The sequence below is a fragment of the Oncorhynchus mykiss genome, chromosome 17 (genome assembly GCF_013265735.2).
Source record: "Oncorhynchus mykiss isolate Arlee chromosome 17, USDA_OmykA_1.1, whole genome shotgun sequence".
Lineage (NCBI taxonomy): Eukaryota > Metazoa > Chordata > Actinopteri > Salmoniformes > Salmonidae > Oncorhynchus > Oncorhynchus mykiss.
In genome coordinates this window covers 26,675,103-26,702,747 of record NC_048581.1, presented here as the reverse complement: position 1 = coordinate 26,702,747, position 27,645 = coordinate 26,675,103, and the positions used below count along the sequence as shown (strand labels likewise).

General features: G+C 42.2%; 3 protein-coding genes across 3 annotated transcripts; all 3 read right to left on the bottom strand.

Moving 5' to 3' along the window:
- Positions 1-3,465: 3,465 nt before the first annotated feature.
- hn1 (hematological and neurological expressed 1) lies at positions 3,466-15,150 on the bottom strand. Its single transcript, NM_001160507.1, is given in 5 exon segments — positions 3,466-3,933; positions 4,234-4,261; positions 4,434-4,534; positions 13,397-13,539; positions 14,991-15,150. Coding segments are annotated over 5 exon segments (477 nt in total). The 5' UTR covers positions 15,047-15,150; the 3' UTR covers positions 3,466-3,784.
- Positions 15,151-17,103: 1,953 nt separating this feature from the next.
- Positions 17,104-19,696, bottom strand: LOC110493559 (small ubiquitin-related modifier 2). Its single transcript, XM_021567906.2, has 4 exons — positions 19,274-19,696; positions 18,538-18,669; positions 18,138-18,209; positions 17,104-17,779 (listed from the first exon to the last, which is right to left on the bottom strand). Exons 1-4 carry the CDS (start codon positions 19,292-19,294, stop codon positions 17,714-17,716), a joined length of 291 nt encoding a protein of 96 aa, XP_021423581.1. The 5' UTR covers positions 19,295-19,696; the 3' UTR covers positions 17,104-17,713.
- Positions 19,645-27,304, bottom strand: LOC110493558 (ADP-ribosylation factor-binding protein GGA3). Its single transcript, XM_021567904.2, has 17 exons — positions 27,145-27,304; positions 26,408-26,492; positions 26,139-26,214; positions 25,947-26,045; positions 25,711-25,834; positions 25,504-25,607; positions 25,047-25,127; positions 24,761-24,898; positions 24,447-24,528; positions 24,214-24,333; positions 23,785-24,021; positions 23,500-23,561; positions 23,117-23,349; positions 22,602-22,894; positions 22,291-22,460; positions 21,577-21,687; positions 19,645-21,241 (listed from the first exon to the last, which is right to left on the bottom strand). The coding sequence occupies exons 1-17, from the start codon at positions 27,182-27,184 to the stop codon at positions 21,131-21,133; spliced, it is 2,166 nt and encodes a 721-aa protein (XP_021423579.1). The 5' UTR covers positions 27,185-27,304; the 3' UTR covers positions 19,645-21,130.
- Positions 27,305-27,645: the final 341 nt, after the last annotated feature.

Here is a 27,645-nt window from a genome sequence, read left to right as displayed (position 1 = left end):
TCGCTTGAGAATGCGAGCCAATGTGGACAGACTGACTCGTTGAATGTTGTTGAATATGGTGTTGTCTTGGTTGATGTGGCTTTGAATTTCTCGTAATCTGATTTCATTATTTTCCAAAACCAAGTTTACAATGTTAGCTTCCTGTACCCCGGTGAACATTTGGCCCCTTCCTCCACCATGGTTGCATCTCTCAGTCCTTTAGAAAAACAAAAAAATGGGGCTTGGGCAATGCAGCCTAAAGATATTTCCCCCACAGTAGAGTAAATTCTACAGGAAATTTGTGCAGTTATTGTATGACATCAGCAATTCATGAAGTAAACAGGTGTCACCCAACTGATACACTATGACATGGGGTGTACTACATAGTGTGAAATAAATTTTGGTTACATACCTGTACTCCAGTCTAAATGTCCGGATGACACAGGCGACAGTAAAACGGCTCAAGTTGGGTTGCACTCTCTGTCCAGCCTCTCCCATTGTCTGCCCATGGTTGATGACATGATCAACTAAGGTTGCTCTGATTTCATTTGAAAGTTGTCTTCTTTGGCCATGAACTCCTTTAGCAGCTCTACCCCTACCTCTCACTCTTCCTCCCTTTCTCATTCTCAACCTCCCTCTTCCTCTCTCTGTAATGGCTTCCATTGTTGTTGTAAAACAAAAGGTGCTCACCTGTGGTCTTTTCATAGTGCTTACTTCCTGATTGAAGTGGTAACATTTAACCATTGAGGTGTTTGGCCAGGTGGCACATGTATTGGCCAATTAGCTCATGTAGTGTCATTTTGAATGGCAGTGTTTTGAAATGGCAAACATGTGACTTTATGTCAGATTGTTGTGTCTTATGCAGAGAACTGTGTGAAGTGCATTTAAAAAGTGCCATTTTGAATTGCAAAATGTGTGTAAAGCAGAAAATGTGTTTAGACTTTTGGAGACTTGAGAAGAGGTTTTTCTCTCTGTGTGTCAGTTTAAATAATTATGCTATGCATGTCATTTTAGTGTGTTAGCAATTGGAAAAAACAGTAAGACCACTCCCTTTCAATGCCCTCTTGACCCCTGTCATTATGATGGTCTGGTTAGCGGACACACCGACTGACTGGAGCTAATCTATGCTGACACACTAAATGCTTTGAAATCATTTTAGAGATGTGCTCCAGCTGGCTTCACTGGCTCTTCCGGCAGTGAGTGAAACCACCTTTAAAGGAAAAATCTGATGGTTACCATGGAGACCAAGCATGAGGATTTTTATAGCACAAAATAATCTTTGAACTGGAAGCTTCTCTGCTCTTAGAGATTACCCTCCAAGATTTTTTACCCACTGTGTTTGCATAAATGTAACCCAGGTTGCAGACTCACTTAATCGACTGTCACTAGTAGACATTTTAGGTTCCCCAGCCTACACATGCTCATTGGCCAGCAGGACTATGGATGGTGCCAGGTATCCTCCAGACGTGAAGCTTGGCATTCAGGCCAAAGAATCTTGGCTTCATCAGAAAAGAGAGTCTCGTTTCTCATGGTCAGAGTCTTTAGGTGCCTTTTGGCAAACGCCAAGCAGGCTGTCATGTCTTTTACTGCCCACTCTACCATAAAGGCCTGATGGGGGGAGTGCCGCAGAGATGGGAAAACCTTCCAGAAGGACAACCATCTCCACAGTGGAACTCTTGAGCGCTGTCAGAGTGACCATCGGGTTCTTAGTCCCCTCCCTGACCAAGGCCCTTTTCCCCCAATTGCTGTTTGGACAGTCGGCCAGCTCTAGGAAGAGTCTTGGTGGTTCCAAACTTCCATTTAAGAATATTGGAGACCATTGTGTTCTTGGGGACATTCTATGCTGCAGAAATGTGGTACCCTTCCCCAGATCTGTGCCTCGACACAATCCTGTCTCGGAGCTCTACAGACAATTCTGTCGACCTAATGCCTTAGTGCATGTCAGAGCAAAAACTGTCAACTGTGGGATCTTATGTAGACCAGTGTGTGCCTTTCCAACTCATGTCCAATCAATTGACTTTACCCCAGGTGGACTCCAATCAAATGATTGATCATCCTTGATGTTTCTATGGAAACATGCTGCACCTGAGATACATTTCAAGTCTGTGCATATGTAAATAGAAAGGTATTTCTGTATTTTTAATACATTTGCAGAAATGTATAAAACCTATTTTCGCTGTGTCATTATTGGATGTTGTGTGTAGATTGAAGAGGATTTTTTTTATTTACCCCTTTGAGAATAAGGCTGTAACAAACAATTTCGGAAAAAAAATCTAAACGTCTGAATACTTTCCGAAGGCACTGTACCACAAACCACAAAGTGCCTTATGGCTGTTACCGTATAAACTGGTTACAAATGTAATTAGAGCAGTAAAAATATGTTTGCTGTCAGCCAATCAGTATTCAGGGCTCGAACCACCCAGTTCAAAAATGTATTTAGGTCATTGAATAACGACACAGCCAACTGCGCCATTGCCTTCAGAAATAAAGGACAGCCATGTATGGTCAAAAGTGACATTTAATTTGCGCCAATATTCATTGCGACTTTTACAGTGATAAACAAACCTGCATGAATTTGGATGAACAAGTAACGGTCATGTAGCCCAGCTTGACCATTCAACATCTGCAGAACAGCACTTCAACATGAATTCACTAAAGCCATGTGGTGCAATTTCATTCGAATTACATTTGAACAAAATTGACCTGTGTGTTATATGCATGCATGTATGTATGTATGTGTAAATACATAGAACCACAGGTTTTCCCTGTACAAGGCAGACCGTAAAATAGGCATCAGACCTGTAAGAGAGACCATGACAGAAGTTTGAACAAGAACTCTGGTACGTTAAGCAAATTGCTCAAATTGTCCAACATTGAGAATAAAAAATAAAAAAAAGAAGTAAAATGAGAACTAGGCAGAGCTGTCATAAGGTCACTTGTCATTCTATCAGATGGAGTACCACACACAAACAGGCATACTTTAGCTGTTGAGAAAATTTCCCTTCCAAAAAAATAAATAAAAATAAAATCAGATACAATAAAATGTAATCTTGTTCTCCATTTCATGACATTAGAAAGCCCATTTTCTGGACATATTCACCGAATTTAGTCTTCAGAAATAATGACACCAGGGTTTGAGTAAACTGTTTGGATCCCGTGTGGATTTTAGTTTCCATCGAAATGTTCAAGTCCCAAACTTCATGCAACACTAGATCATGTACCCCAACAATTAATGAATATGACTCAATATAGTCCAGCATAACCTTCAATTAAAATGAAACGTTCACAGTAAAACTTTTAGTTCCTTTTTTAATAGATTTTTTATTTTTTTTAAACAAAAGGCTTCACCAAAATGTTTTGGTTGAGTCGGACTTGGAACAAACCAGGCGTGCATGCAGTTTTTACCAGACAATGAACACGGTGCAAAAGCAACAACTTCATATAAATCCATTTTATTATTATTATTAGTTTGTTTTTTGTTTAAACCTTATTGATCGCGCATCAGAACTTTGCCATTGACACCGGATGGAGTGAGGGACAACTTAAACCTCATGCCCTTTGGCCAGAGGGCCTGTGACTACAGCACTACATATGCCAGGGGCTTGGATCAGGTACATAAAGTGCTTCTGTCAAAAAAAACATACAAAAATTAAAAAAGAGGGGGTATCAAAACAATGGACTCGGGGAGGGAGGAGAGGAAGAGGACGGGACGAAATTCCTGGACTCACAGATGAACAGGTGGAGATTCTTCTTTTAAAAAAGAGAAAAGGACAGCGGAGTTCTGAGAAAGAGAAGGAGAGGGACCTCAACCGAGGATTAGGCTGGACTTTCCCCCTGGGGGGTTCCTGCGGCCTGATGTCATCCCAGCGGCGGGCTGGGAGGCTGCCGTGGCGGGCTGGGAGGCCTCATTCCTCTGCTCTGGGGCAGGAATGACCTCAACCTCCACAGCGTTATCTAAACATGGGTAAAGAGACAAGATAACATGCCTGCCACTCAAGCATTTAAAAATGTAATACTGCCACTTGAAGCTTTTAAAAACATCTGGTAATAAACTAAATCGATAGCCAAAAACTACAAATGTTCAACATTTCAACACTACATACGATACTAAAAATCATATTTCCCCTATAATTAAACTAGCATTGTGAATAAAAATGAACCTTCTTAGAAGTTTACAGACATGAATATGTAGTCTTAATCTGGACAACTTGTTTAACAGTGGAAGTTAGCAAGAATCATTAAAATAGTCCTTACCAGCATTACCCACATCATTGTCTCCAGTCTAAGAGGAGATGAAGGAACAAAAGATAAGTTATTAGAAAACACAACAGAAAGGAGTAGGCCAAATACATGAAAGTGAAAGAAAATCCTCAACAAGGAATGCCCATTGTTTAACTTTGGGAAATTCCAGATTTATCACTCCCACACACAAACACAGCGTTGCGCCATCTCACCCCGGCGTTGGAGTCCTCGTGGTTGTTGGAGGAAGATTGGGCAGCACATCTCCTCAGTGGGGCTGAGGGCTCTCCACACAGCACTCCGGTGGGCTTCCCACCTGTAGATACACAGAATTGACACGGTTTGAGTCTCAATCCCTGGGAATTGCCTGGCTAATCACCAAGTGATCGAGGGCTTACATTCTAATTTAAGAACATCTCATGCCAGAAGTGATAACGTTTCAGATACTTGATAGAGCAGCCAAACACCTAATCAAGTAGAATGAAACTAAAACTGCTTAGCTCTGCCATTTCATGAATTGCTTTTAATTGCTAAATCACAAGGGGTTGCAAGTTATGACCTAGAAAGGAAAGTTTGGAGGAAGAGTGAGAGTTGAATTGGAAACACTCCAATTCAACAACCAGCCTGGGGACAAGCCAAAAACCACTGTCTCCCCACCTGACCTTTCAGACAGCATGCCGAACTCCCCTACTCAACAGCTGCTAATCAGACAAGTCAGTTGGATTTATCATATACTGAACAAAAATATCAAACGGCAAGAGATTTTACTGAGTCGGAGTTCGTAAGAAAATCCATCAATTGAAATAAATTCTTAAGGCTCTAATCTATGGATTTCACATGACTGGGAATACAGATACGAGTGTTGGTCACATATCTTTGTTTAAAAAAAAAAAGGTTAGGGGCATGGATCAGAAAACCAGTCAGTATCTGTTGCGACCACCATTTGCCTCATGCAGCACGACATCAGTCGCATAGCGTTGACCAGGTTGTTGATTGTGACCTGACACGGGAGCATTCACTACAGGCAACGCAGAGATCCTCATGAATATTCCAGAATGGCTCAGACTCAGCCCTGCTGGGATTCAGTGTAGGAAGGAAGATCAATAGTGGAAGAGCTAATGTAATGACTATGGATTGGAGGAGTTAAATTGACAATTTCCTACACACGGTGACAGCTTTTCTTATAAGCTCTGTGAAGCGAACATGAATCACAGCATCATACATGAACACAATCTGCCCTCTTGTGGAGGAAGTTGCAACTTGCATCCCACATAGATTATCTCCAGGTTCGATGAAGTTGAATTTAAGACCTTAAAATGCCACTTGGAATAAAATGTAATATCAATTGTGAGGTCTGCGCACACCTGCTGATATTCCACTCCAGAAATGAGCCCGTTGGCAAAAAGTTGTATATTTAGGGCTGGCTCTTAAAGTAGAACTGACAGAGTTAACTCATTTACAAATGTGAAACAGACAACCATAATTTAAGTACAAAAATATCAAATACCCAGGTCATGCTACAAAACCAAACTGAGGTTTTAAAAATAGGTTATATTTTACCCCCCCAAAAATACATGACGCAAAGTGAGGCATTGTTGACAATATATGGATGCAGTTGAATGCATGGTTAATATAATTCACCAATACATTTCTTGGTAGTCCAAATAATTGCCATTAGGTTGTAAATATCAGCTGGCCTGGTACCTTGTTTGTTTCAGTGACTCAATATTTTTTGGCGAAAACAAAAAAACTGAGACAATGTAACTAATACTGGGAATGTTAAAACAAGGGCAATGATCAAGTCAGTCATATCCATCAAATGTATTTATAAAGCCTCTTTTACGTCAGCCGATGTCACAAAGTGCTGTACAGAAACCCAGCCTAAAATCCCAAACAGCAAGCAATGCAGAAGCACAGTGGCTAGGAAAACCTCCCAAGAAGGCAGGAACTGAGGATGAAACCTAGAGGAAGGCGGCTCTGAGGGGTAGGCCAGTCCTCTTCTGACTGTGCCGGGTGGAGATAACAGTACATGAGCAAGATGTTCAAACATTCATAGATGACCAGCAGGGTCAAATAATAATCAGTGGTTGTAGAGGGTGCAACAGGTGGCTAACATGCTGACCAGACACCACACGTTTAATCTGTGAGCATTGCAAAATAAAATGAACATGTTATTCAATAATTTCATCCAAACTCCTCAAGCGCATCAGACTCCTGCATAGCCAGGTGCTAAAATAGAAGAACTTGGTTCTATTTTAGCCATTTGACGCACTGCATGTCCCACCTCTCCCATCTACTCATTGGTTTTTACGAGCATTTACCCACATGGGTCATTGAAAGATGGAGGTCCACACTCCAGTCCGTGATGGTAATGCACCTTAAAGTTGGTTGCCAACCACCATCAAAATTCTATAAATACAACAAAAAAATGTTTTTAATCAAAACCTATGCATTTCAGGTAAAATAACAACCCATGTTAATCTCCCAGGACAAATTAGCAAGCAAGTTCAGGGATGCAAACTAGTGAGGGCCCAAAAAGGATACCTTTAGGCAAAAAAACAAGTGACTAGTTTGCATCCCCGAGCATAGGCTAGCTAAATGTTTAATATGCATTTCAACCTTCAACCCCAAAATAAATATACTTGGTTTTGGCATTTTAACCTGGGTGTCATGAACGCATTTGGTAGGGATAGACAATCAACATGCACGAGCGGAGTCAGTTTGGTCATCCAGACAGAAAGTCAGGCAACCAGTAGGTCTAGGTTACAGAAAAACAAACATTAAAAAGCAATCGCGAAAGTTGGCGCCATACTGCAATTAGCTGGAAACACAGTTGTCAAAAACTAGCAGTTTCATGTGAGATGAAAATATCTGTTCAACATTTTGAAAATATCTAATATGCATCTAGCATTGGTTGGTAACATGACTAGGATTGTGCCTTTGGCCAGAAGACAATGAAAGAAAGTTAACAAAATAATTGCCTCCACAGATAGTAGCCTTGCCAAAATCAGACTTTGGAGCAAGGCAAGGCGCGTAGTAAAACTGTTCAGGTGTGCAACAATTATGTTTTCAAAGTGCATACTGCCTCCAGCTCATTCCAAAGTGGTGTGTGACACATTGATGAAGACGGCCTTCGGTTGCCTTTATACACTGCTCAAAAAAATAAAGGGAACACTAAAATAACATCCTAGATCTGAATGAATGAAATACTCTTCTTAAATACTTTCTTTACATAGTTGAATGTGCTGACAACAAAATCACACAAAAATGATCAATGGAAATCAAATTTATCAACCCATGGAAGTCTGGATTTGGAGTCACACTCAAAATGAAAGTGGAAAACCACACTACAGGCTGATCCAACTTTGATATAATGTCCTTAAAACAAGTCAAAATGAGGCTCAGTAGTGTGTGTGGCCTCCACGTGCCTGTATGACCTCCCTACAACGCCTGGGCATGCTCCTGATGAGGTGGCGGATGGTCTCCTGAGGGATCTCCTCCCAGACTAAAGCATCCGCCAACTCCTGGACAGTCTGTGCGGCCCCCCAAAGAAATGCCACCCCACACCATGACTGACCCACCGCCAAACCGGTCATGCTGGAGGATGTTGCAGGCAGCAGAACGTTCTCCACGGCGTCTCCAGACTGTCACATGTGCTCAGTGTGAACCTGCTTTCATCTGTGAAGAGCACAGGGCGCCAGTGGCGAATTTGCCAACCTTGGTGTTCTCTGGCATTTGCCAAACGTCCTGCACGGTGTTGGGCTGTAAGCACAACCCCCACCTGTGGACGTCAGGCCCTCATGGAGTCTGTTTCTGACCGTTTGAGCAGACACATGCACATTTGTGGCCTGCTGGAGGTCATTTTGCAGGGTTCTGGCAGTGCTCCTCCTGCTCCTCCTTGCACAAAGACTGAGGTAGCGGTCCTGCTGCTGGTTTGTTGCCCTCCTACGGCCTCCTCCACGTCTCCTGATGTACTGGCTGTGCCATCCTGGATGAGCTGCACTACCTGAGCCACTTGTGTGGGTTGTAGACTCCGTCTCATGCTACCACGAGTGAAAACACCGCTAGCATTCAAAAGTGACCAAAACATCTGCCAGGAAGCATAGGAACTGAGAAGTGGTCTGTGGTCCCCACCTGCAGAACCACTCCTTTATTGGGAGTGTCTTGCTAATTGCCTATACATTTCCACCTGTTGTCTATTCCATTTGCACAACAGCATGTGAAATGTATTGTCAGTGTTGCTTCCTAAGTGGACAGTTTGATTTCACAGAAGTGTGATTGACTTGGAGTTACATTGTGTTGTTTAAGTGTTGTTTAAGTGTTCCCTTAATTTTTTTTTTTTTTTTTGAGCCGTGTATATATTTACGCTCAGTGTGTCGTCTTGATCGCTGGTGAAAAGTTTGTTTCTGTTGGAGTTTCGTCCTCTCTGTCTTGGTTAGAGGGGACAGTTCAGAGTGACATTCATTTGTTATAGAATGGATGTTTCGACGGTTGCCGTTCTTCGCGTTCAATGATACCGAATTCCTAGCTGCAGACTAGTAATTTATATCAAACACTTGTTCTTAATCTGTCGGTATCGATAGTCTAAGAGTTTAACCACGTGGTATGGTTAAAAGATTCAGCAATGTCTACAACCTTCGTCCTCTCCTAATGGAGAAAAACATGGTCTAGTGATATTTTCTCAAAGTTAGGTTTTATTCGGAATTGCAGAAAAGGGGCTGTCCCAGGAGGCCTGACCCTAACTGGGCTCAGGGGCGGTCCTCTGATTTAGTTCAAATCAAATGGGAATTGTGTTTTCCTTCATTAAAAACAGTCCAAAATCATATTACACAATTTTACAAACAGTATTATGCTCACTCATTCATCTTATACAACAATTAGATGTAAACCTCATATCTGAGGCTATTATATAACAGAGTTATGGTAATGTGGCCACACCGTCTCCCATGAGCTTCCCCAAGTTGTAACAAACGGACCAGTTTGTTTGAGCTAAGCTGGATTCTTCACCGATCTTTTATACTTTCTCCGGAACATGAAATTTGTTCGTACCTCAAGTTCTGTGAGGTGGAAGAAATTCCTTTGTTCTCTATGAAAATGTACTCTGCCTCTTATACTGTGTGGCCATGTGGCAGGGTCTTCTCAGGAATTTACGACCTCTGACCACAGCAGCCTAGTTGAAGGAGGCAGGGAAAGGGGGATGGGGTTTGTTGTACCCAAAGAGGGCAACGTCATTACACTTTGTGCGTGTGATAGACACATAACGAAAACACACGCGCCAATTGAATTCACTAAATCATGCAAATGAACCTATAGACTGATAGGCATGACAAGTCAAATGCATTTACATGGACTGGTATTTTTTCCTCTCCCAGACTATTGGCCAGTGCTAATTTTATGCATTAATTAATGTCTACATTCCTTTTTGCCACATTTATTATTAGACAATACAATTTAAAAGTATGCATTAAGTTATGTGAGCTAAACAAATAAAATGTAGAATATATACATTTTTTATTAATAATGTTACCGTCCCCATGACATCCATGCCCCCACCACAGAAAAATATTGGCAGTAGAACAGCCTTACAGAACAGCTCAGTGACTTACGTGGCACATTTCCAACAAGTCAGTTCATCAAATTTCTGCCCTGGTCAACTGTAAGTGCTGTTATTGTGAAGTGGAAACGTCTAGGAGCAATAGCAGCTCAGCCACAAAGTGGTAGGCCACACAAGCTCACAGATCCAGACTTTTGAAGTGCATACAAATCTTCTGTCCTCGGTTGCTTCACTAGGGAGTTCCAAACTGCGTCTGAAAGCAACGTCAGCACAATAACTGTTCATCGGCGCTTCATGAAATGGGTTCCCATGGCCAAGCAGCCGCACACAAGCCAAAGATCACCATGCGCAATACCAAGCTTCTGCTGGAGTGGTGTAAAGCTCGCCGCCATCAGACTCTGGAGCAGTGGAAACGCGTTCTCTGGAGTGATACATCAAGCTTCACCATCTGGCAGTCCAACAGACGAATCTGGGTTTGGCAGATGCCAGGAAAACGTAACCTGCCCGAATGCATAGTGCCAACTGTAAAGTTTGGTAGAGGAGGAATAATGGTCTGAGGCTGTTTTTTTATGGTTCGGGCTAGGCCCCTTAGTTCCAGTGAAGGGAAATCTTAATGCTACAGCATACAATGACATTCTAGAAGATTCTGTGCTTCCAACTTTGTGGCCACAGTTTGCGGAAGGTCTTTCCCTGTTTCAGCATGACAATGCGCCCATGCACAAAGCAAGGTCCATACAGAACGAGATCCGTGTGGAAGAACTTGACTGGCCTGCACAGAGCCCTGACCTCAACCCCATCGAACACCTTTAGGATGAATTGGAATGCCGACTGTGAGCCAGGCCTAATCGGCCAACTTCAGTGACCGACCTCACGAATGCTTGTGGCTGAATGGAAGCAAGTCCCCGAAGCAATGTTCCAACATGTAGTGGACAGCCTTCCCAGCAAAGGGGGGGGGGGGACCCACTCCACATTAATGCCAATGACTTAGGATGAAGCAGTTCGACGAGCAGGTGTCCACATACTTTTGGTCATGTGTACTTTCATTGCAGGAAGAAGGGTAATGCGCATCACTGTTGACCAAATATTGGTTTTAGAACCCCCCCCCCCCCCCCCCCCCCCCCTCCTCCCAACAAAAAAATATAATTATATATCATCCACAGAAATGTTGTGTAGCCTAATCTCCAAGAATGCAAAATTACTTCAGTAAGAAAAGGGCAATGTCGGTGTTGGTTTACCTGCCCAGCTCTAACTAGGGTTGTCTATCAAATTGTAAAGGACTTTCAGCATGCTTATAAAGAAGGGCACTCAACATGTACTGCACTGACACAAATGACTGATAATTGGTTGAAAGAAGCACTTTCTTCTGACACTCGACAGTCTATTCTTGTTCTGAGAAATGAAAGCGATTCCATGTGAGAAAATGCCAAGAAACTGAAGATCTCATACAACGCTGTGTACTACTCCCATCACAGAACAGAGCTAACTGGCTCTAACCAGGATAGAAAGAGGAGTGGAATACCCCGGTGCACAATTGAGTAAGAGGACAGGTACATTAGAGCATCTAGTTTGAGAAATAGACGTCTCACAAGTCCTCAACTGGCAGCCTCATTAAATAGTACCCGCAACACCAGTCTCAATGTCAACAGGGATGCTGGGGTCGCCGCTTGACAATTTCTAACATGGAATAGCCTTCATTTCTCAGGACAAGAATAGACTGACGAGTTTCAGAAGAAAGGTCTTTGTTTCTGGACATTTTGAGCCTGTAATCAAACCCAAATGCTGATGCTCCAGATACTCAACTAGTCTAAAGGCGGACAGTTTTATTGCTTCTTTAAATCAGAACAGTTTTCAGCTGTGCTAAAATAATTGCAAAAGGGTTTTCTAATGATCAATTAGCCTTTTAAAATTATAAAAACTTGGATTAGCTAACAACGTGCCATTGGATCACAGGAGTGATGTTTGCTGATAATGGGCCTCTGCACGCCCATGTAGATATTCCATTAAAAAAAAAAATTAAAAACGTTTCCAGCTACAATATTAATTTACAACATTAACAATGTCTACAGTATGTCTGATCGATTTTGTGTTATTTTAAATGGACAACAAGTCCAAGTCAAAGACATTTCTAAGTGACCGCAAACTTTTTAATGGTGGCGTAAATGTTATGGCTTTTCAATCTCTGCCATACTCTGGATTCAGAGCCATTTAATAGAAAGAGGGTTTTCTTTAATAGTTTCTCTAAATGTCAAACAAGTAAAGTGTGGTGTACTGCAGGGCAGCTCTTTAGGCCCTCTACTCTTTTCTATTTTTACCAATGACCTGCCACTGGCATTAAAACAAAGCATGTTTGTCCATGTATATCTGGTTGAATCATAAGTGTCAGCCGCCACAGCTAACGAAGTACTGAAACCCTTAACAGAGTTGTGACAGTTTTGGAATGGGTGGCCAGTAATAAACTGGTCCTGAACATCTGAACAAAACTAAGAGCATTGTATTTGGTGCAAATGATTCCCTAAGTTCTAGACCTCAGCTGAATCTGGTAATGAATGGTGTGGCTGTTGAACAAGTTGAGACTAAATTACTTTGCGTTACCTTTCATTGTAAACGGTCATGGTCAAAACATATAGATTCAAATGGTTATAAAGATGGGGAGAGGGCTGGCCGTAATAAAGAGATGCTCTGCTTTTTTGACACCGCACTCCAAAAAGCAAGTCCTGCAGGCTCTAGTTTTGTCTCATCTTGATTATTGTCGTCAAGTGATGCAAGGAAAGACCTAGTTAAGCGGCACGTCTTGCTCTTCATTGTAGTCAAAGGTATAATTCTTATAAGAAACATTGTGTTGAAAATCCCAAATTGTTTGCATAGTCAGCTCTGACACACACTTACCCCACTAGACATGCCACCAGGGGTATTTTCACAGTCCCCAAAACCAGAACAAATGCAAGAAAAGTCACAGTATTACATAGAGCCATTTTATTGCATGGAACTCTGTTCCATCTCATATTGCTCAAATGTACAGCAAACCTGGTTTAAAAAAAACAGATAAAGCAAACCTGGTTTAAAAAAAACAGATAAAGCAACACCTCTTGCCGCTTCCATATTTTACCTAGATAGTGTGTATGTATTGATATGTATGCTACACGTGCCTTTTTCAAAATATTGATGAAGTTCTGTCCATGAGCTGTTCTTGTCTATTAATGTTCTGTATTATGTCATATTTCATGTGGACCCAGGATAAGTAGCTGCCGATTTTGCAACAGCTAATGAGGATCCGAATAAAATAACAAACAATGTATAGGAAATCTTGCTCTCTCTGGCAACGGCCTGACTCGCACATGACGTGCACACATGGTTGGATAGCTTTTAGAAAAAGTGCACCTCCAGTATTATTTGATGTTAAAATAGTAATAACTGCAACAATTAAGCAGCGGCACTATAATGGAAACACTGTTGTCATCTCAGTTGCATTTAAGACCTTTGAATTTAAGAATCTGAGATAAATGAATTTAACATTTAAAGACTAAGGACCCGCACTGAGAAGTTTTGATAAATTACATAGGCTACATACAGCTAGAGGCACAGTATAAGTATTATACAAGAAGCTGAGGTAGGGTGATGGGTTACCAGGTGGGTTGTTCCTCCGATGAGCGTGTGGGTCATCTGGTTCAGCGAAGATGTTGGAGGCCATCTTGTTTTTGCGATTGGGGGGCTTTTCCTCATCATTGCCAAAAGAGATGTTGGAGGCTCCTCCAGGGGGGCGCAGGACCCTAAGAGACAAAGCAATGAGAAAAGTATTGAGGAAAATAAAATAACTAGCCTAACTTGTATACTTCTTACTGGTATAGCCTTAAACTAGGATTTGTACCCTCTAAGAGTTCCTACTGAAGAAAAAAAAAGAAACAAAATAAATACACACCTGTCTGAAATTTTGCACAGGACAAAGGGCATCATCCCCCGGCTATTTTGGGAGGAAGTCAGTGTCTGGTGCGCAACACTACATTAGAGCCTTCCTGACTACTGTCATTATGGTGGTCTGGTTAGCTGACACATTGACTAGAGCTAATCTATGCTGACACACAAAATGCTTTGAATTCATGTTAGAGATGGGCTCCTGCTGGCGCCACTATCTCTTCCTGCAGTGAGTGAACCCACCTTTAAGCCGAGGACTTAGAGGAGGATGAAAAATGGGTGTGACAAAACCATGGAGACCAAATGTGAGGATTTTTAAAGCATGAAATAATCTTTGAAATGGCAAGCTTCTCTGCATTTAGATAATGATTTTTAAAAAACAATACCTTCTGCTAAGATTAACAATTAAAAATATATATTTTTGATTTACATGCCTTATGCTTGCATAAATGTAAACCAGGTGAAAGCTCACTTGATCGATTTTCACGATAACAGACATTTTAGGTTCCCCCATCCCACTTGGCCCAGAGGCACACTACAACCAGCGGGTCATAAAATATCCAGATGTCATTGTAGCCAGTTGTCTCTGTATGTGGGGCAGCTGCTTCGGCCTGATATCAACCTTAATCAAGCCGGCTAAACCAACCAGATGTAAAATAATTTAAGTCTGATTAGCATAGTTGGTTTTGCAAGTCAGTAACTAGCTAGCCGAATAGCTGGTTAGTGAATATTTAATTTGAGCAAATCTGGTTATGGAAGAGGGCTGCATGGTCGTGATTGGCAAAGTGGATACTACTAACGTTAGTCGGATAGAAAAATCACCTTCCACAGGGGGCCCCACCCAACCATAAAATTAACTGTTATTGATTTGCTAGCCAACGACAAGTTTCATGCTAGCAGTCTGGCTCTAGTGTCATGCACCCTGCATTGAATAAAATAAGCAAATGTTGATTCATTTGAAGGCAATCAGTTAGAACCATTAGCATTAGCTTGCTTTTACACACATACGAGCACGTCGTTAGCTAGCTACATTCACTAGCTAAATGCTAGCAAGCTAACGTTAGTTAGCCTGTTCCACATACAAAGAGGCAAATGTCAACGGTGGTTGTGGACACAGACGCATTTAACGTGAAATACATCCTCTCACAAATAATTTAAAAAGCCATTAATACGAACAGGTTAAGAAAATAGTGTCTATTGTTTGACAACTAGCTAGTTAAAGGTTAGCTAACTTAGCTGTCTAGAGGAGGGCTGCATCATTTGACATTTGGCTGAAAATGCAAGGCTCTTGACATGTCATGATGCTTACCTGGAGCTGCTTTTTGCTCCGGCTTCCATGCCTGAATATATAGTTGTCGTCGTCATTTTATGAGAGGCTGGTAAGAGTTAATAAGCTATTGCAAATAACAAGACGATTTTAGACCAATATTTTACCACCTCAGACTCGTTTTACTCCACCCGGTACAAGCAAAATGATCAATCGGATTTAAAAAAAAAAAAACGTGAAGAGGGCGTTTCCATGGTTGAATTGCCACCCACAAAAGGACGATTCGTTCTCCTGATTGGTTCCTGACTCATAAATCATGCATTTGATTGGAGAATCGGTGTACGACCTGCGCGCTCAAGGAAAAGCAAACCGTCCTTAGCAACAAACAAAAAATAATTCATATGTCTGAATCTAGAGATGTTATAACCCTCCTTTCTGTACAATCAAACAGTTTGAGATAAATATTTTCCTGACAAATACTTCTGTTTTTACCCCTCATACAGAATCAGTCAGTTGATACAACAGAGAACAATAATGAAAAATATGACTATATGATTCAGACAGAAGGTCAACCTAGAATGCATTTACACAGGCAGCCCAATTCTGATCTATATTCCACTAATTGGTATTTTGACCAATCATATCAGATCTTTTTCAGAACTGATCTGATCTGAAATATATCAGAATTGGGCTTCCTGTGTAAACAGATGGTTGATAATCATCATGTCACAACTTGGATTTTTGCACATTTATTAAAAATAAAAAACAAATATCTCTTTTACATAAGTATTCAGACCCTTACTATGAGACTCAAAATTGAGCTCAGGTGCGTCCTGTTTCCATTGATCATCCTTGAGCTGTTTCTACAACTTGATTGGAGTCCAACTGGGTAAACTCAATTGATTGGACATGATTTGGAAAGGCACTCACCTGTCTGAGGTCCCACAGTTGACAGTGCATGTCAGAGCAAAAACCAAGCCATGAGGTCAAAGGAATTGTCCGTAAAGCTCAGAGACTGGATTGTGTCGAGGTACAGATCTGGGGAAGGGTACCAACATATTTTTGCAGCATTGAAGGTCCCCAAGAACACAGTGGCCTACATCATTCTTCAATGGAAGAAGTTTGGAACCACCAAGACTCTTCCTAGAGCTGGTTGCCTGTCCAAACTGAGCAATTGGGGAAGAAGGGCCTTGGTCAGGGAGGTGACCAAGAATTTGATGGTAACTCTGATAGAGCTCCAGAGTACCTCTGTGGAGATAAGAGAATGTTCTAGGACAACCATCTCTGCAGCACTCCACCAATCAGGCAGTTATGGTAGAATGCCAGATGGAAGCCACTCCTCAGTAAAAGGCACATGACAGCCCGCTTGGAGTTTGTCCAAAAGGCACCTGAAGACTGACCATGAGAAATTATTCTCTGGTCGGATGAAACCAAGATTGAACTCTTTGGCCCAAATGCCATGCATCATGTCTGGAGGAAATCTAGCACCATCCCTACGGTGAAGCATGGTGATGGCAGCATCATGCTGTGGTGATATTTTTCAGCGGCCGGGACTGTGAGACTAGTCAGGATCGAGGCAAAGATGAATGGAGAAAAGTGCAGAGAGAACCTGTTCAGGACCGCAGACTGGGATGAAGGTTCATCTTCCAACAGGAAAACGACCTTAAGCACACAGCCAAGACCAAGCAGAAGTGGCTTCGGGACAGGTCTCAATGTCCTTGAGGGGACGAACCAGAACCCGGACTTGAACCCAATCGAACATCTCTGGAGAGACCTGAACATAGCTATGCAGCAATGCTCCCCCTATCCAACCAGACAGAGCTTGAGAGGATCTGCAGAGAATGGGAGAAACTCCCCAAATGCAGGTGTGCCAAGCTTGTAGCGTCATACCCAAGAAGGCTTGAGGCTGTAATTGCTGCTAAAGGTGCTTCAACAAAGTAAAGGATCTGAATACTTATGTAAATGTAATCAGTGTTTATATAAACTTGCAAAAATGTCAAACTATTTTTGAGTCATTATGGGGTATTGTGTGTAGCTTGAGGGGGGAAAAATAATTTTAGACATTTTAGAATAAGGCTAACAAAATGTGGCTAAAGTTAAGGGGTCTTAACTTTCCAAAGGCACTGTATGTATATATATATATCACAGAGACATATTTAAAAAAGAATCAATTTATTTAACAGATGTGAGTCGATTTAAATGCAGGCTTATTGGAGAACATCAATACAAGTTGCATCGCAAACAACTTCTACAATTATTAAAAAGAATCCATCTCTGAAAACAGTCTGACCAGCAATCTTCAAAACGGGTGAATTAGATGTAAAGAACTTACACACCTTCCAAAAGACATTGTCCAGAATTGTAGGCTTTGATTGCTGGATTAGTTCAGCACATGAAACAGGATCTGACAATGGGTGCCCTCGCTCAGATGTTTATGTACAGAATAAACTCAATAATATACAACCGTATGTTATGTGAATATCAGAATGAATGGTATTGACACGTGTAGAACTAGGTATGCTGAATCCCAAATTGACCCAACTCCTGTAGACCTGAAAGGATTGGAAGTACGGCTATAACACAGCAAGTCGTATTAACATATTGGTCAAACCTATCCAATCTTTTCAGATTGGCATTAAGTGCCTAGGGATAGGAGTTAGAAGTCGACTTGGAATTCAAAAGCAGAGTTTCAGAAAATACATTATTAGGGAACGTAGAGGCGAGCTGACAGGGGAGGTAGGGGTGTTGGTGGGGAACATAGGCCCCTAGTGAAGAAAACCTCCCGTTTGCTGCTGGAACACATCGATTGTGTCTTCATCTTCCATTTCCAACTGACAAAACAAAAGTCATAGTCAAGATCAGTTATAGCATCAGCAATGTATGTTTTTTTCTACCTGTGTAAACATTCTTCGTGGGCAGGATAAAACACGTTTTTCAAATATATTTTAGGGGGGGGTTATTTTGAAGTTTTATTGACAGGTTCAGATCAGAATGTTAAATGGAGAGCCAGATGAGAGGATTATAGGAGAGGAAGTAAGGGATTGAACCTCTGCCTCCAGGGGCCCTATGTGGTCCTGGAGGCAGACCCCGGCACAGGATAAATCCATTTGCCAATGAACAGTCATCTCAAACATATAAAAGGAACCAAGGATTTGATCCAACAATAACAAACCTTATCGACCAACTTACTTGTGCTGGTGTGTCTGTCTCGTTGATGGGTTGACCATCAAACCGGAACCGGATTTGCCTAATCGTCAGGCCCTGTGGAAAGGCATCACAAGACACAAAAATTTGAACTGCAAATACGCAATTCTTCAATCAAGGGAACTTGTGCATGGCAATAAAACCCTCAGTCTGAGTGCATGTATACAGGACGTCACGTAGCGAGTACCACTTCCTCCCGATTCGGCTCATACCTTGCGCGAACTCGGGAGCTCTGCCTTGTTAGCATACGAGACCTCCCTCCTGAAGCGTATTACCAGACGGCGCCACATGGAAAATCGCAAGTGGGGATACTTCAGGCTGAGGAGTAGGTTTCACACATCCCCATGTCCTACACATGCATGTTTGGATGTTGCTGGTGCCTTACCTGTCTTTCGCAATATGCTTTCATGAGTTTGCTGAGAGGTGTGTGCCTTTTGATCTTGAACTGCACCACTGAGCCGTCTTGTCCTGCCACCTTCAAGTTGATGTGGTCATTGTTCTCCGTCTTTACTCCTTCCTAAAAACAAATAAAACAGATTCCATGATTAGAGAAGGGAGTGGATATTTGGTACATTCTCTAGTAACTAAACTATCCCTCACATCTAAACTAAGTTTCAAATCACGGATTATGATATTTGGATAGACATTGGTAAGTGCAATGGTCTGCACGGAATACTCCCGATTCATAACAATTACAACAAGCTAATTGATCATGTTAGCATGCTAACAACTGTATGTAGCTAGCTGCCATACTGTTATTCGGGCACGGGCCCTCGACGTTAGCTAGCTAGCCATCTAGGTTGCATCCGCGCATCATGACAAGAAAACACATGAATATGAATTACATTTAAATTAGAAAATTAAACTGATTTTATTGACTGACAAAACATGAATTCACAAAAGGCACATTGTTACTGATATTATTCGCTAGCTAACTACACGCTAGCAGTTAGCTTAGGCAAGCGGTCCAGACCGATTCAGAAATATTTCCTACTAAATCAACCGGTTAAGTAAATTACCTGCTCTAAACCTCAAACCTTTTCAGAATATCATACAGGCCAACATAACGAGAATACAACTTCACTGTAAATATTGCGAATAAAATACGTTTCATTGCTCACCTTGGGTTTTTCGTCTGCCATGGCTGCTACACTTCAGCGACTTTGCGCTTTCTCCACGAAGCTTGGGCAGGAGCGCGACTTCCATCTGCGCCAGTTTGGAGAGCAGTCTGTGCTGCTCTTTTTCCATGACGATACATTTCTGAGCACTCAGTGTGTGCACAGTGTTACATTTATGAGCATTCACAGTGTGTGTGCACAGTGTGTGTGCCCAGTGTTGCTTGTTGGTGTGAAACTAAACTTAAAAATACAAAAGTAAAATGACATTTTCCAGGAGGTTTGATTATTTATAGGCGTTTCCTCGCCGGAAATCAACGTCTGTATGGGCGCAAGTGGGTTAGGGCAGGCATATGAACATACCACATGTGGCAATTCTTTAAAATGAAGACTTTAATTCTTCATGCGGTGAAACAGTTCTTCGAAAATACATATACAGTACTTACTTCTGTTCAATCCCATTAAATAACCACACATTTTAATGCACATGAATTCATTTGCCAATCTCTAAAATTGACAATAAATAGAGCAACAATTTATATTAAAGTTTGGATGAGTACTCCTCGATTGTAACACTGGTACTGATAACATAAAATGGCTTCAGAACGCAGACAGACAGAATAGACATTAGATAGTCAGACACTCATGTTACATACAAGTACATTGCAAGGGACACCCATAAGCCCTATTTTGAGTTACCGATTCATGTCCTATTGTACCACTGCAGGCAAAGCACCTTCACCATAGGCTGTTTGAATGGGGATGCAAGGGTTAAGATGTCGCAGATAGAAATGTAATGTATAGAGCTGACAAGCTTCCCTATTCAAACAAGCTTCCCTGTTCTACTCAATACAGGTCTATCTGAAAATGCTGTGATATTTCACCCTCCTGGATAAGCCCCAGGTTTCTACAAACTAATACTAAATTGCTACCAAGCCATTCAAAGTTAAATATACAGGGAAGAATTTCAGTAGTAAACTGATCTCAAAACAGAAGACAGAGCTTGCTAAGCTAACACCATCTCTGGAAACCAATACTTTCATGACAAGCACCTAAAAATAAATAAATAAATACTTAAAGATTCACAATCACACATCTTGGCAGGCCACCACCTCCCATAACTGAAACATGTCAAAATAGCACTAATAGAAATATATAGGTAGAAATAGAAAATTCCCACCTGACCAGATAAATAGCACTCTGCTCTCAAAATACAAATAATTATTTTGAATATATTCAAAGACCTTCTCAACAACATTATGCAAGTGTTCAGCATTTAGCTGTCTGTACTGTCAGTTATCTGCTCCATCATTTTCTACTGAGGTATCGTATTGGAATAAAGTGAAAGGGGGCAGGTGGAAAAGAGATACATGTATGCTACTAGTCTAGGGCTTCTTTTCCATTAACTGTGACAATCGGGAGATTTTCCCTGTCCAATTACTGGTAGTTCATTGTAACAGTCTTGTGTAACTGCCCGATATATATCATGTGATAACTTCCACTCTTATCACATGCTAGGCTGGCTCTTATTGACCGTTGAAAGTTACATTTCCAAGTGTATATGACTGCTCTAAAACCAAACATTGTAAGTCTGTATGGCATTTCTAAAGTGCAGCAATTCTGTAACAATTCCATTCAGAGAAGATTGGGTTTGAAGTATATATAAATAAACATGACACCTAACAGAAGGACAATGTAACAAATGGCATAATGATAATAGTGCTTAATAACTTACTAGTATATGAAACATTCGCAAATACATTGATTCTCCCCCAAATACAGTCTTTGTAGCGTCAACTGACTCAAGCTGTCCCCACCATGTGTTGCTGTATTGTCCCTGGCACCATTTTGGGGTTAGGGGGGCTATAGAGCCCCCCATATCTCGGCTGGGGGGAACTGGTCCACCTCCCCAGTCTCTGTGCACTGCTGCTCTCCCAGTGTGAACGTCAGCTTGTATCTCATCCGGACCTTCTCCTGAGAGAGAGAGAGAGAGACACACACACACACAGAGAGTAAGCATGCCAGATTAGCTTGCTGGTTAGCATTGTAGCATCATTTTGACTTCAAACTAAAGCACACAAATGATCCAGCTGATATGAGACATGGGTAGGTGATGTAAGGAATCATAAAGACCAAGTAACAAAGGATGGAATAATGGATCCTGAACCTTAGCAGGGATCACACAGACAAAAAACATGTACCATAACACATCTGCTAAGTGGAATATCTTATTATACCATAACCACATTTTCAACTCATGCAAATATCAGATTAATAACTCTCATTGACTACACTAGGAGGACTCTCACCATTAGTGGGTTGGCCAGCAGCATGACTTGAGTGATGGCGGCGGGGGGAAAGATGGGGTTAAAAGGCGCCAGGTCAGTTCCCGAGGGTGGTTGTAGTCTCACCTTCATCGACTGGCAAGGGGGAAGGAATGAATGGGGGGGGGGTATCAGTGACAGTTTGAAGACGGGCTTTAGTTCATATATATTAACTCACAAATATTATAGATTGAGCAAACTTCACTGCCTGTCTGAAGCAGTACCTTACTGAACATATCTCACTTGTCAGGAGAGTGAGGATTCAAGTATGCTAAAATAATGATGCTCATGAGTTCTTTTAATCAACTACAGCAGGCAGCGTTGGTTTTAATTGGCCCCCCATGTTCTGAGCAAACTTTTTTTTCTCCATTGTTGGACATAAAATACTGTCAAAACACCAGGAAATCAGCTCCAAGTGATTTTAATGTTGGGAATCTGTTCCTCATTATTCCCACACACAAGAGAGATATGTGATCATAAACAAATGTAAGCAAGGTTTTAAAATATATCTTCTTGCAGTCAATTTGCAGTCTACAAATGATTTGTAATTATGTCCTGGCTCTGACCATCCGCTCGAGATAATAATTAGCCCACGGCTGAATCTAGTTGATTATCCCTGTACTACAGTGTAAGTACAGACCACAGTGTAATTGAATAGGTTGTAACAGCGCGAGTGTCCACTGTCCAAGTCAGCCTTACCTTGGGTACAGCAGCCTGTAGGACCATGTTCCTGACGGGAAGAGGTGCCGTGTTCAGCATGGACACCACCATCACCAGCACATCCGGCCGGCCCGGCGGACAGTCGGTGGCAAAGTGCAAGAGAACGCGGACCCCGTCTTTATCATAGGCCGTCACAGGACACAGCTTGCCTTAAACATCACAGAATGACAGAGAGAGGAAGAAAACACTCAGTATCTGCACTTCCAGCCAGTGTACTGAGCCATCTGTGTTGACCAGACTACAATACCCAGAAACTCCTGAAGGCAGGCCAAGGTCTTCCTGGGACTCACTTGGCTTGATGGCTTCTAGGGGGACGTGGACGTTACTTAGGGAGATCTCAGGGAACTTGGCTGGGCTGGCCTGCCCCAGCGGGAGAATCAGGATGGGGGACAGAGAGCGGAGAAGGGGGCTGTCATCAGCCTGGGTCTTAGGGGACAAGGTAGGGGCTGCAGCAGCAGCCGGTAGGATACCCAGAGGGAGAGGGCTGGATCTGGAGGCGGGGATCCCAATTCTCGGGGAGGCAGTGGCACCCATAGCCTCACCCATCCCAAACAGGTCGCCAGTGTTGATCACACCAGGCATGCTATGGTAGATGATGACAGATGGATTAAACCTGCACTCTGTACCGCCCATCCCTACTGCATACACTCAAAATAATTGATCAAGCAATAAGCCAATTGGTGGCATTTAAATATTACTTTAGTTATCCACTTTCAAGCCTCCACAGTTACATGGTGTGGTACATGCTAGCTAGCATCTAGCCTTCACAGGAACATAAAGTATGATTGGTAGTAGAGATGAGCACCTCTTGGGGCTACCCAAATCCAACATGGCCAGGTCCTGCAGACTGTGGTTCAGGGAGGCGGAGACTGCCTGGGCAGCAGCACTGGGGTAGGGGAAGGAGGCCGCCACTGAGGATTGTGGGGCGGCTGTCTTAGAAACAGGCTCTGTTGTAGAAGCTCCTAACTGGTCCGTAGAAGCTGCAGAGAATACAGTAGCTGGGGCACTGCCAAACAGGTCCAAAACTGGGTTGGGAGCCTGGAAGAGAAAGGGTTTAACATCACATTAAACATTGTGTGTCAAGCTGACATAGTTAAAATCAATATTTCCAGGAAGGATAAATATTTCTACCAGATAAATGCTTCTGAAAGTACTGACTGGTTAGGACACTTGAAAATGGCCATTTACCTGCATAAATGTCCTCCACAGATTATTCAAGTCATCTTTTGCAGGAACTGGGTCATTAAGTCCTGAAACAAACAAACAGTCAATATATCAGTCAATTTATTCTCCTATTCTATCAAGAAAACCCACATTTCCCGGAAGAGGGAGAGACTTTGGCAATATATGTGGGGATTAGGTGAGTCTACTATATGAATTCAATGTCAAAAACATGAATCACAAAGACATATAGAAGACTAATGCTTTCTTATCAGATCCAAGACAAAGGTGTTGATACAGGATGTGCTGTACCTAGAGAGAGGAGCTCCTTGTCCAGTAGAGACAGTGCAGCAGAGGGTTTTCTGGGACTGGGGTCCTCCATGGCAGGGCAGGCCTGAAGATCCTGGAGGGGGGCAGACCCGTACAGCAGGTCGGCTGGGATAAAGTCGGGGTGCTGGGCTAGAGGAGGATGCTCTGGTGGGGAGGGGCTCTGGAGGTCCAGACCAGCCAGGTCTATCAGGATCTCAGACTGGTTGCTGTCTTTGGTACCTGGCCAGGGATGGAAAGAGACAAAGATTAGGGTGAAACAGTCCAAAATGGTAAATACAATAATACACCAATGTGATCTCAGATGAAGGGGAGGTTATTATTTAGTAAAGAATCCCCAGACCTGGGCCCCAGAAAGGAAAATATGGATAATCCCTGGTAGAAAATAAAATCTGGGAACCGTCATGTTCTTACATTGTGTAGTAGTTGACAGTCCAAGTGGCTCCATCTCTCCATTGACAGTCTGTCCCTCCACAATCCTCTTATAGGAGTTGATGACACGGGACAGGTCATCACTGGCCTGCAATATGTCACCTGGGGGTCACGAGAGGTCAAAGGTCACAAAGGATCAATCAATATGACCAATGATGGGAGGGATTTGACTATTTTGGACAATAAGATGGCAGGCCTCAGGGAGTGTTGGTTACCTAAGCTGCTGTCATTGTCCTCTGTCTCTGTGGCCAGCTTGAACACAGTCCCCCTCAGCTTGTCACAGTCACCGTAAAGCTCCTGAAATGAAAAAACAACACCAATAATAATATTATGTGATGACAACACATTTCATATGCTTCCAAAGTGTATTAATGTGCTTTAACAACAAAATATTTTAAAGAAAACTTTCATTATCCTGGAAGCGATTTCGTTTTATTTTCCACAAAGTTAATCTATAAAAAGTGTTTATCTCCAATTTTATGAAGGGAAGAGTCTACAATAGTGATAGTGAAGTAAGATGTGGACCAACTTTGATAAGCTCCTTGTCTCCGTCCGTTGATTGGTCCCTGCTGAAGTGGCTGAGCATCTCGTTGAGCAGTTTAACACTGTTGTTGACCTCCTCCAGGGTGCTGCTGCGCTTCGACGCTCTCTGCAGCCTCACCTCATCCTGAAACACAGCACACGCCTGCCTTAAACCCACTGGGACACAGTGACTGACAGAGGGCCGGATTCAATCACTTGTCATCATTATGGTCGTCATCATGTTTGTGTAGCAGCTCTGTTTACACAACTACTGCCTAACAACTACTGCTAACCTCTTTGACCATGTTTTTGATGAGGCGGTTGGCCTCCTGTAGATCCTCAGGCTTTTTGCTCTTCAGAAGCTCGGCCAGTCGCTACAGAGAGAGAGAATAATAAGTCAGAGTCTCTAGTACTCTAGTCTGTTTCCCACAGTAGGGTCCAGTCACAGCAGCCAATCCCTGTGACAGATCCCAGGGCTTGAGAAAACATCTTTGATCATAGATCAACTTGAAGCTCAGAAATGCAAACATGCCAGGACCAATGAGAGAGGGTGAGATAGTCAGGCAGGTTTTATAGTGTAATTGTTATTGTAATGACATAGCATAGGCTAGATAGATTATGGCTATTTACATCCCAAAGACAGAAATCAAACATATTTTTTGAAAGATTAACACGTTCTTCACAAAGTGAATTTATAGCGTCCGTATACAAAGATCTTCCATCAAACATCATAAGAAGGAAGCATCTCACCTTGCTCTTCTCCTCATTCTCAAACACAGGGTTCTTGGGCCGGGAGGAGGGCGACGGCATCAGTGTCTTATCCAGAGGAAGCTCAGGGTCAACTGTGACAATACCTGAAAACAGGCCACAGTTAGGAGTGACATGGCGACTTTACAGTATTGGCTAAAAACCAATGAAAACCTGAAATAGGGTCATTTTAAAATGCTGAAATCCTACCTTGTTTCTTCAGCATTTGATAAGCATCACTGATCTTGGCCTCATTGGGTAAAGAGAGTGTCCAGCTGAAGAGCATATCTACCACTCTCTTCTTCACCACCTCCGACACTCTGTCACCTAGATACTGGAACAGGAACAGGGTTCATCTGGATGGATTCCATTTAAACAAAGCAACAAATTACATACAGAACTATGGGATTAAAGAAAATACAAAACATCTGATATTATCTACATACTTTAGGTGACACCACTTTGATGAGTTCATTTAGAAACCTAAATTTCCCAACTTCATTGTGGAACCTTTTCCCGCAGTTCTTCATGCAAGCCTCTAAAACCTGCAACAGTGAGAAGTCAATGTTAAAGCTCCAAGAATTATAGGTCTAGTGATAAATGACAAATACTCAATGTAAGAGTGGGATGTTACGCACCATCAAAGCCTGTATCGCCTCCCATTCTTGTGGGGACTGGATTTTATGGGCTAACAATCTCACAGCAATCTGTGGGCTGAAATTAAAATCATATACTATCAGAACAAATCTCAAACAATTTAAGGATTCAACAGTTCCAAATGAGCCTGGTTTGAGGTTATGCTGTTGTAACTTTTTATTGTCGTCATCTTCAGAAAACCTTATTGATTACAATTAAATTAATACCTTAACATTACGTTACTTGAAGAGCATAGAAAAAGCATCCATACCCTTCCAATTCCTTATTGATTTGGTCACAGAATCCTATAATGTACTCCCAGTCTTCCTGCCTGTTGGATGGGTTGGTGGCTTTGTCTGTAGGGGGGGGGGGGGGGGGGGGGGGGGGGTCACATGAATATCTATCTCTGACTGAGTTTTCAGAGGCTCCTTTATAAAAACTGCTGATGGCTGACATCTGAATGTGATGAAAGTCAAACATGTCATGAAAGTTACAGCACATTCGTCTTGACGCAAGTACAGCAAGTTCTAGTCGAATGCAGGCAGCCCTTGCAGTAAATTAGGTAGCTAGGTTGGCAGTTAGCTAGTCACAAGAGTTGTGTAGCCTGCTGGTGAGTGATTTGTAAACAACTACAGTAGTTGCTAAGTTATCTAGCTAGCAAACTAACTCCAAAAATCTTGACAACTAGCAAAAAAAATAAGCTTAGTTAGCTAGCTACCTAACAAGAGTCAACAAATGGTCGTATTCAGTGTGCATTGTGAACATGAACTGTTGTTGCCAAAACATGTTGATAGCTGGCTAACGTTAGCTCATTGCAAGCCACCTCTCATGACCCAAACATTGACTCAAAACACGAATAAATGAACATAACCATTGTTGCCATTTGTATAAAATATACAATCTAGCTGGCACTTGTGATGTAGTTGTGAATTGTCAATTTGTGAATTGCCAATTTAAAACGACGCATAAAGAAGTACGTATAATTTAATTTCCAAGCATGTAACTCACTGAGCCACGACTCCAGCGACTCCCCTTCCGCATCCGCCATATTCACTGCGGAGACACCAATGGGCCAATTCGATTATGCTGAGCCGCGGGGCACCAGTCGTGAACGGGAAAAAGTGGTGAGGGAGGAGCACATTCTCAAATCGAACAGTCATCTGCTGCGATCGCTCATGTTGTCTACGTCATGGTGCATACAACATCTTCTTTCCTTACAATGTTAGAATTTTCAAACGACTTATCATTGGTAAGGCAGATAAAACGCTTTTATTGAAAGCAATCACCTTTGAATGTGAAAACAGAATCATACTCATTACTCCACGTGCTTAATAATATCACTTTTGTTTTGAGTCCCTTTAGCTGGGGCTTTGAAAGGGGCACCTGGCTCAAACCCAGGAGGCAGCCCAATGTTATGATAATTTGTTGGTACAGATGGTTTGTTTAGCCTACATAGCAGGTTAGGATAATTAACGTAGCATGTTAGGAACATGTACATAGCAGGTTAGG

What these genes read in the sequence shown, in the direction of transcription:
- LOC110493559 (XM_021567906.2), bottom strand. Translation starts at nt 19,294, where the DNA reads ATGGCAGACGAAAAACCCAAG. An exon ending in AAGCATATTGCGAAAGACAG is followed by an intron (nt 18,210 to 18,537) that starts GTAAGGCACCAG and finishes GCCTTTCCACAG; the next exon opens with GGCCTGACGATTAGGCAAAT. An exon ending in AGACAGACACACCAGCACAA is followed by an intron (nt 17,780 to 18,137) that starts GTAAGTTGGTCG and finishes TTGTTTTGTCAG; the next exon opens with TTGGAAATGGAAGATGAAGA.
- LOC110493558 (XM_021567904.2), bottom strand. Translation starts at nt 27,184, where the DNA reads ATGGCGGATGCGGAAGGGGAGTCGCTGGAGTCGTGGCTCA. An exon ending in AGAATGAGGAGAAGAGCAAG is followed by an intron (nt 25,128 to 25,503) that starts GTGAGATGCTTC and finishes CTCTCTCTGTAG; the next exon opens with CGACTGGCCGAGCTTCTGAA. An exon ending in GGACAATGACAGCAGCTTAG is followed by an intron (nt 24,334 to 24,446) that starts GTAACCAACACT and finishes CGTGACCCCCAG; the next exon opens with GTGACATATTGCAGGCCAGT.